The sequence below is a fragment of the Opisthorchis viverrini genome (genome assembly GCF_000715545.1).
Source record: "Opisthorchis viverrini unplaced genomic scaffold opera_v5_344, whole genome shotgun sequence".
Taxonomy (NCBI): Eukaryota; Metazoa; Platyhelminthes; class Trematoda; order Opisthorchiida; family Opisthorchiidae; genus Opisthorchis; species Opisthorchis viverrini.
In genome coordinates this window covers 142,077-152,127 of record NW_008752005.1, presented here as the reverse complement: position 1 = coordinate 152,127, position 10,051 = coordinate 142,077, and the positions used below count along the sequence as shown (strand labels likewise).

General features: G+C 44.2%; 1 protein-coding gene across 1 annotated transcript in view; it reads right to left on the bottom strand.

Annotated features, from left to right (window-relative positions):
• The window catches only part of T265_15091 (hypothetical protein), a gene marked incomplete at both ends in the record, with an annotated part of 77,999 nt that overhangs the window by 27,581 nt on the left and 40,367 nt on the right, over window positions 1–10,051 (bottom strand). Inside the window, 2 exons of the mRNA XM_009176542.1 lie at window positions 687–1,115; window positions 8,345–8,735. Coding sequence (XP_009174806.1) covers window positions 687–1,115; window positions 8,345–8,735 — 820 coding nt within the window. The remainder of the gene's footprint in view (window positions 1–686; window positions 1,116–8,344; window positions 8,736–10,051) is intronic.

Below are 10,051 nucleotides of genomic sequence, written 5' to 3'. Positions count from 1 at the left end.
ATCGAATGTTAATAAAAACCCTAGGCTTAACTTGTAATGAAGTGTGGAAAAGTAACACTAGTTCACCCCCAAGAATGAAGTAGGTTTTGAAATTCAGAATAAAACGGTTTATGATGGGTGTTGGAGAACGACTGAATCATACAGGCACCGTCACCGACAACAGATTGTGATCGTTAAACTTGAATTCTGCGGATCGAAACCCGAGAACTACCAGACACAGTAGTGTGCTTTAAACTCTGTCCATCCAACCCAATTTCGTTTTCCATAAATTTCAGAAGTCAGCACAATGATAACACGAAAAATGGTGCTGAGCGATTTATCTCCCGAAAACGTGGGAGACACCTGATTTTTCGTGATCCGTATAATCCCAGCCGAATCTTTAAAAAAATTATCTAACAGGCTAACAAGCGATACTGTAGCGAAAAAAGACGGTGGTGAGGTATCACAGAAGTTCCATAAATCTTATAAATAGTACGGTGGCAACCTAAGGTCAACTTCAGGAAAGACGTTAGCCGGACAAAAGCCGGTTACCTACAAACAAATTTGAGTTATTTGGACATTCTGTTATGAAGGTCTATTCCATATGAGTTCTAAGACGAGTAGCACTTTTTCCCCAGTGATCTTGTGATTCAGCTGTTCACAGTGTTGCGGACGTTTATGGTTGAAAAAACATTCAACTTGCTTACCCTCGACCACCGTGCCAGGGTAAAGGTTGGAAGCCAGCTGCTCGCTCCATGAAGCACACACCCGAGCACCCGGTGGCAGATGACTCATTGATGAAGGAATTACTTCCAGTACGGCTTGTTGTACCACCTGCCAACCAAGGAGAACTATGTCACTTTGTCGGCCTTTCTTTGGTGAATTCAAACTGATGAATGAATAAGACGGCACAGTTGAAGAAGACGGTGACATAGACAACAAATCGGATTGATAACTAGCCGGAGATGAACAGCGTCTCATCTGACCGGATCCGCCTCCTTGCTTCGGTCGGCAAGACGAGATGGAGTGCAAAGTACTGGAACTTAGGCGATCGCCATCGAGGTGTATGCGAAACAGCTGATCCCTCTTGTTCTCAGGTGGGAAATCTGTCCCACCTTTCATTATACCCGGTACGGCTGTAAAAAGCGAGAAAAAAATGGTCGTGGAAACACAATCTGGAATTTCATTCACTCATGCCATTGTTTTCAGAGATAATACACGTGGAAAGTGTGAACTCCAGCTCGATGAAGCCAAATTTGCACCTATTCGGATTCACACCCGAAAGAATGTTGTGCAGGACAAGAACTGGGTCGAAAGACCAAACCGGCCCATTTACCTGACTCTACTAACCCCATTCACGGATGAAATATGCCAATGAAATCAGTTCACAACGAAATTCGAACATTTTCCAAAAACAACTGCCAGTAACATAGGTTAACAAATTATGAAGTTATTTGAGGCACTGGAACCGGTGAATTGCAATGACGATGAGTGATTAAAAACCACTGCCAAATCCATTCTCTTATTTATCAACCCCACTGTTAGGTTACCTCCTTTTTATCAATAAACATAATAGAAGTCGACACAAAAATATTTTGTTCATCTGACGACTGGGAAGAACACACAGCAGGTTCGAATACTTTCCGGTTGTGATTACCCTCGAGGTCCGCATTCCTCCGCCTTCGCTGTGGAGTTGTTTATTAGTGAGGACATGCTACTCGCATGCCTCATCAGTAGTATCCACCGTCACACCAGGCGTAGCCTAACTTCATTACAGAGGTTATTCGGTTATATTTCCAGCAAAGTGTGGCACGGATGGTTAGCCACTTCTAAACTAGTTTGCGGTCAAAAGCTGACAGGAATAAACTGGAACTTAGTCTTTCTTCAGGTCCCCCTCAACAATGAGTGGGATGAACGCTGGATTCTACTCTATTCGTGTCTTCGTACGTGTGCTGTGTAAGTGAGCAAACGGACCCTTGATTTCAGAATCAAACCAAACCCTTCATGGATTAACCGCATTTCAGCCCATAACAGAAACCTAGTCCGAAAGAAGCAAAAGAAATGAAATTTTCAAAGGTTGTCCAAACATATGCGGAAGCAATTTAAGGGACAGGAGATCCCCAGTGAACTGTTTGCTGATGCTTCAAAGGCGACGGCTTATGTGACTATTAGGCTATTCAAGTTACTCTGAACATCCCCGTTTTCCAACTAATTGTTCTCCACATAGAATGTGATCGGTACCTTGCCTTGTGGATACTCATGCACCCATTCCAATATTCTGAAATGAGATGCTTTCCCCTTATCAGCCAACAGCCTCCCACATTCCTTGCCATCTGCTAATTGCATCTGGCGGCTTGACTCGCTTGACTGTGTAGAACATAGGCATTCTAGGAGGCAAGCTCCTGACTTCGTCCAATGGCTGTGTGCCATAAGACTACGTGTGTGAACCTCCATGGATATATGTCCCTGAGTGCTGTTGTTGACCAACAGTTCCACACACTTTACATCCAAAGCTATGAAAATTATTCACCAACTTTGTGCGTATTGTCTACAGCAGTCAGCTGATTTCACTCTTTTGCCCTTATTTCCCAGCAATGAAGCTCGGTCTTTAACTGATCGATCGAGCTTTACGTCGAATATCATTATACATGTTCACGTCAATCTCGTGTGAACGAGTTCGCGCCTCGCACGTGGGAGTTTGGAAGCTGTTCGACCAAATGTATGCACTTGATGAGCTCTAATAAGAGCGAAACTTCAATCCATCGGTTTCCTCCTTTGGTGTGGGCTCACCAGGATAAAGGCGCCAGGACGAGAGGAGCACTGTTCAGACAAGAGTGATGTGAACGTGAATTCTAAAAATCCCACAACCACTTACAATTAGTACTAATAAATTCAAGATTTTGGCAACCACTCTATGCGTCAACAACCGTTAGTTGACACTCAGCACTGATCTAGTGTGATAATCTGAAGAGCATTTACTGATTGGTTCCCCGTCTGCCTTGTAACCTGGCCAATTTGGTGACCTGCTCACTTGGCCTGATGAAGCTTTTGTGTCAAAAGCGAAACGTTGCCCAAATAAAAACTACCGATTGTTTACCAAGCTCTTCTGAAACTCCGAGTCACATTTACATATTCTTCTCCGTCTCCACTTATTGCTTTCCACATAGAAAAGTAGGCTTTTCAAAAGGGAATTCGTTTGACCAGTACTCTCACTTCGAAAGAAGCAAACAGATGGCTTACTCAGGTAGAACTATTTAGGCTGAGCTAATACCACGACAGGGCGATCGAAATTGCTGGCCGGTCAGATATGGATAGATTGTAAACCATCTCACGAATGCTATGAATTCGTTGATTCTCCAGAAAACATCAATTAAAATTAATTAATTAATTAATTAGGACGTCACCAGAATGGATGTCATGGAAACCGTCCAAATCTCAACAAGTAACTGACTATTCACATACGGAGCCTAAGTAGAAACACTTGATCTTTCGAGTTATTGTGCGGACTAGCGGTTCTCCTCAAGTTCCGGATGAGAACCTAACGATAACAAAGCCCCTTAATAAAGTACAGCGTTGTGAGGGCATGAATATATTTTTGTAGCGTCAGAACCCCATCCGAATGAGCTGTATACCGAGAGGGAAGTAGAATGATTCAAAAAGAATTAATGGCAAGCGAATAAAAATGTTTGTTGATAAAAGACGAAATTAAAACCATATTTTTTTCAAAATTGTGTTAAATCCCACCATAGTTAGAGAGAAACAATGCAGTGAATTACAGACTATTCACACGCTGTCAAAAATTCTGTACTACACCGAATAATTCCGGTTAGTCAGTGTTCCAAACCACACCGTATGACCAATAAAAGATCGAAGAAACTGTACTGGCCGTTCGCAACGAAAAATCAGATGCTGGCTAGCTGATGACAGCCTTCACGAATGTCAAACTACGAGCAAAGTTCCACTTTGGTTCCCCCAATCGCAATCAGATGGTAAAAAGGTGAACAGAAAAAAATGAACAAGTAACATGAACCATTCCCGCCATCTTGTGGTCATGGCAACCGACTTTGTTAGGCCAGTCAGCGCTGAATGAGAGTCACGAGGTTCGTATGCAAATAGCCAGATTCCGCTGCTGCGATGACCCAAAAAGTTCTGGATATTCTGTTAGGAACAGTTGATCAGTTTCGAATCATCCGTGAATTAGATTTGAATGCTTGCTTGTGGTAGCTGATGTGCCAATGGATGATTTTGTATCCTCTTGTAGGAAAGGTGTTACTAAGTTCGTCACCATCGCTAACAGAGTTTGCATCTTTCTAGCTTGAAGTTATATCGTGCCATACCGTTTTGATGAACAGTACTCATAACTCTCGTTCTGTCGATTCTGTATGCACAACACCCCTTCCCAGTCTGTGTGCATCAGGCGGCGAACATTAAACTACGACAGGTAATAGAAAACGTCTTATGTAATTATGTCAAATTTGACGGAGTATATTGATTTGCATTCCATTCCGGTTTTAGCGAGAGACTCACCTGGAACCCAACTGAATCTCTCGTTTATGATGTTCGTAAGCAATTCAGTGTGCTGCATCAGGTCGTCTCATGCTTCAGTTGGTTGGATATTCAAGATATCGCGATACATTGTACAGACTACTCATAAGGTTGCTGAAAACTCTTCGACAGTCCACAAATTTGCTTCTCACAAGGCGACCACTCCAGTCCCCTGAAGAGCGCAAGACGGCGTTCACTGTCACGCACGACTGAGTGTGCGATCCTTCAAACTGGTGACCAACTACAGAAAGTCAAACAAGTCGCAGTTGCCTATCTTGAATCATCTTACGCAAGATTTAGCCAATGTGATGTTCTCATATGGAGGATGCATACCAGCTAAGGCATAACGTAGTGAGGATCATCTTGAATATGTGGGGTCTATTCCAGCATTCTGGAGAACGCTCATTTTGTCGGTTGACGAGGATTTACTAAACATGACAAGGAAGGGTTTGACTTCGGAAACCACGGCACTGTTCACATACTGTGTTCTGTAATCGAATTTTCGATACAGCTTCGGCCATGTGAACGTACCACGGGACTTGGTTGACGTGCCCCTAGACCTTTCAGTCCTAGTAAGACGACGCAGCTGTGCTGCTCTTATCGAGTTGTGGCCTCAGCCAACAAGCCTAACCCAGTCAGCGAAGAGGGCTTGTCTGGCCATGCGGATGTGCTTTGATGACTGTAGTGGTTTACCAGTGCACCGGCTTATGACATCTTCATACACGAGCCACAGCTTCAACGCAGCAAGCGAGGGCGTATGAGGCTGTCCGGTATGCTGTTGTGGTAGCCTTGTTTGCAGAGCTGCGTTCGGGGGTCATTAGTCGAACCGAAATCACACTGTCTCCATCACCTCGCCGTAGTATGTGTCGACAACGACGAAGACCTTCGGCCACCTTACTGAATGAGACAAATACCACTGCATCGACCATCCCACGGAACAGCAGGAACGATTGGTTCTCTTCGGGTTCAGTGGATCTACGGATAGTAACGCTTCTACCAAACTTGTTCGCTGGATAATGTTGAAAAATGCTTGGTAAGATAATCCTTCCTTGGGCCAAACCCAGGCAAAACGCTATGTACTTTAAGCTGGATGAGGCTAATTTCGGTGACACAAGAACAGTTTCGTCGAGTACCCACCTGCCCACCAAAGCCTTGGCTGGTTCATCGAACCGAAGAAGATGGTTCTGCTTGCTGTTCACTTGAAACTGGTTTTATTGCTTGTTTACCCAATCACTACAACCTTTTAGCACGCTAGATAACACACTATTACATTGGTTTCATCCTTTCCCAAACGAGCTCGAGTGAAACTGCCATTATTTTTGTATCCAGCTGAGAACAGAACTTCATCAAAAAAGCTAGTAGCCTCCGTGTGGATTAGATTCTTTCTCCTCTTCAAAAGATTTCTCCTACCTTTAGGAAATGTCGACTTTTAGATTTTACACAGCAGTCTGCCTGACTTGGAAAGCCTTCGGGAGGGTTAACCGGACACTGAGGGTCTAACTGTTCGTAGGCTGAAATATCCGGGATTCATTTCTAATTGATACCCAATACTCCTGTCAAAGGCTCTTTCACCACGTTTCAATTCGACTGAGCTCGCCCGTTCAAGTAGCAATCACGGGATAATACCTCTAGTTGAACGAGTGACAAGCTCACAAGCGCTTGACATGCAGGCATGTCGAGTCTAATTTCTGGCCTAAGAGTCACTAATGAGGTTGTTGCGATTTGAACGAGTGACAAGCTCACAAGCGCTTGCCATGCAGGCATGTCGAGTCTAATTTCGGGTCTAAGAGTCAACACGTTCACAAATCATAGACGTAGTACACTACTGAGGTTGTTGCGACCGCTGGAAACTCGAAGACTGTTAAGTTTCTGCTACTACCTACGTATCGCGATATCGCGAATATCGCACCAATTGAAATATGAGACGTTCTGATGCAGGACTCACATTCTGTTGAAGAGGGGAGATTCAGTTGGGCTTCGGGTGAGTCCCTGTGAAAACCAAATTGGTACGCAAATGAGTGTAGTTGTCGAAACGCCACAAGTCATATTGGAACAACAATGCGGCCGCCCATTTTAGTGTTCTGAAGTTTCTAGTTCCCAAAAAAACGTTGGTGGCTATTTTTCAGCTTTCGATTGCGGGACAAGAATAATTTCAGTATAACTTGGTGTTTGCCTTAACTTAGTTGTTTGCCTTACGGAGTTGCGTTGTTGTAACGGACGCGGATAAGTTGATATCGTCCAAGAAATGTTTTTTTCTTGAGAGTAAAGAAAAAAGGTTATACGCGGCAGCCCAATCACGTTTCGGACAGGCCGATTATTTCGATTGACGCAACATGGCTAGAGCTACTGTCCACCTAGCTGTCTGTCCTTCGTCTGACTTGTGCACAGGTCGATCTGTCGCTGTCTCGGATGGAACGTGGGACCGAGACAGACAGCTAGCATCGATTGGCGCCCGCGACGAACTGCTCCGTTTGGAAGTGTCGGAAAACGGTGTGAAATTGTCTGACGATGCGGCAAGAGAGTGCGCGACGACGCAGTGAATAGCTTGGAGACGGTGCCACAGCGATGAATCGCAGCAGATGTCTGGCTCTGCCCATGTCTGCAACTCTCTAGGAGACGCAACAGTTTGGGCAAGAGTCAGGCCACGTGAGTCATTGCGCATGTTCGCGTCCCTCGCATTGATGTTACCGTCTTTGTTGTCTGTCCCGTTTGATAAGGAGATTTTTAAGTGTTGTGATACGGATGATTCTTATTCCCCCGTGATACGAAGGGCTATGAAACGAACATTTCAGGAACAGCGAAATACATTCATTCGCATACCAATTTGGTTTTGACGGGACACTCACCTGGAACCCAGCTGAATCTCTCGTTTATGATGTTCATGAGCGGCTGAATGTGCTGCACGAGGTCGCCTCATGTTTGAATTGGTACGATATTTGAGATATCGCGAAACAGTGCATGGACGTAATGCACTACTCATAAGGTTGCAAGTAGAACACAAGGTAGACGAAACCCCATGGACTGAGCCTACCTGATGAGCCTCCAGAAAACCGAAACTGGTCGCGGGCTGCTAAAAAGTTTCTGGCAAATTTATGAGTACTGTATTACGTCCACTTTGGAAACAGTTTAACGGTTTGGCCGTTTTTCCCTATATTAATGGGAAACTACAGATGGAACAGCTCTAAAATACGAACTCACCCAGATGCCACCAACTAGTTCAATGTAAAAATCACACTATCCCCGAATCCCACCCAACAGGTATCCACACGGGGTTACTTTAGCTACAACAAAACCTCAAACTTACAGGCAGATTTATCCATAAGACGGGCCTGCCTTCTCCCTGTAACAGAATCAGGCCTGCACATGTAGATTTCATATGGAGGAAGAAGTGACCAGGGTCAGTTAGGATAAGCAACTCCCGGAACCGGTAGAAGTAACGTAACTTGTCTTCGAGAAATACGCTCATTTGCAAATCAATTTGGTTTTCACGAGAGACTTAACAGAATCTCTCGTATATGATATTCTACAACTGAATGTGCTGCACACAGGCAGCCTCATTTTCCAGTTGCCATGATATTCGAGATATCGCAGTATATTTTCATAAAGCAAACTACTCACAAGGTTGCTGAAAACTCTTCGACTGTGCCTACCTGATGAACTCCAAGAAGGGCGAAACCGGGTGTGGGCTGTCGAAGAGTCTTCAGCAACCTTGTGAGTAGTTTCTTTTATGAAAATAACGTAACTTGTCTTTTGAAATAAACTGATTTTGCATAAGCGCAATCAAAAATATGGCATCCGGGCCGGACTGTCAAAGACTTACGTAGCTGTTTGTGGAGGAATAGCGTACCAGCTCGCAAGTGCGTATCTTGGATAACCAATACCCTGGTTCCATCAGAAAGATCCGAGAGATCCAAATCACTGCGCCTCACATCCGGTGTGGGTGGTCGATTCCTGATCCATGATCGATCTTCCGAGGAGCATGTGCTCATTTCCTCCTGATCGTGAAACATGGGAAATAATCGTAGATTCCCGCTGCTACCATCCGTGTGGGTGTCGAAGTGCCCTGAGGAGCATGTGCTCATTTCCTCCTGATCGTGAAACATGGGAAATAATCGTAGATTCCCGCTGCTACCATCCGTGTGGGTGTCTGAAGTGCCGTCGTGAGAGCTGAATGGACGTTGGTCGTTCGGGTGATTTTCCGATAAGCATGGCTGTATAGAATAAATGATTAGGGTGATTTTGAATGAGAATAACGAGATAACGATTTTCGATGCAGTAAGTACAATCATTTTATATGGTTGCCTGTCAGTGAAGAGACCGAAGAAGTGAAGAGGCTACAGGTTTAGAAGACTGCATGGGTTAAACACAGTTCCACATTTTGGAGTGACCACATTCTGTAGCTAGTTCATGGAAATTGAGTTCGAATCGGACGTTGAGATTCACCGGGAGACTTGCTATGTCAAAATCTACTGCAGTAATAATGACAGTAACAAGAATATGAGAGAAACCCTCAAAAAAGGGACAAATCATTCACCTGTGGCCCCATATCAATGCATATTTGCTATGCTGTCTGAATGAAGCAGGGGGGGAGGGTATTGTCAGCTGACCTAATCCAACAACGGTGCGATCGGAAAGTGTAGGATGAGTTCGGACCAAGAACCTGTCGGTCAGTAGCTCCCACTACAACTGCTTGGCTAAAGCTCCAATTCTGAATAACTGACGAACTGACGCTGAATAGCAATGTTTACTGGCTGGTCGGTATTAGGCCGGTAGCTTCAACGCAAGGTTGGAACAAACACAGAAATTGACTGTCCAAATTGCAGATATTTCTCAATATATATTCTATGTCTTAGGATAAACCAGCGAACCAATCAGACGTCACTGCGACTCCCTGGTTGTCAAGATGTAGTCTGGGTTGAAAATACACTAAAGCGTAATGTGTCTGTAGGCTGTGCGAGCAAACCAAATTCGAGTATCAAATCCGAGCATGTCCTTATTCACCTACAGGTGCTAGCTCGCCTCAAAAGATCCTGTTAGGACAGTGGAAAAATACAATCGATCGATCAATGCCTCAGTCAACAAACCAGGTCTAGTTGAGTCTAATTCGGAGAGCACATTTCTCCATGTGCGCCTGTGTCACAAGAATGACGACAAACCGAAGAAAGCAATTTCAGCATTGAGGCTAATCAGAAAGGCTGACAGCACAAATATATCAGTTACACTTGAGAAAGCAATTTCAGCATTGAGGCTAATCAAAAAGACTGACAGCACAAAGATATTAGTTGCAGCTGGACGAACGTGATTGTATCGTCATACATTAGAATGCATTTCTTACAAAGATAATGGAAAATTCTTGAGGAAAATCAATAATGCCCATAACTGCGTGGTCATGCCCAGGCTAAACAAGTCTGTTGACCTGCCAAATCTTGAATTAGTGACAGTTTACTGATTTCTATAGTGTGGAATAATGAATATTCCGATTATCACACAGTGAGAGCGTAAAACCAAAAACAGCTGGACAGAACTT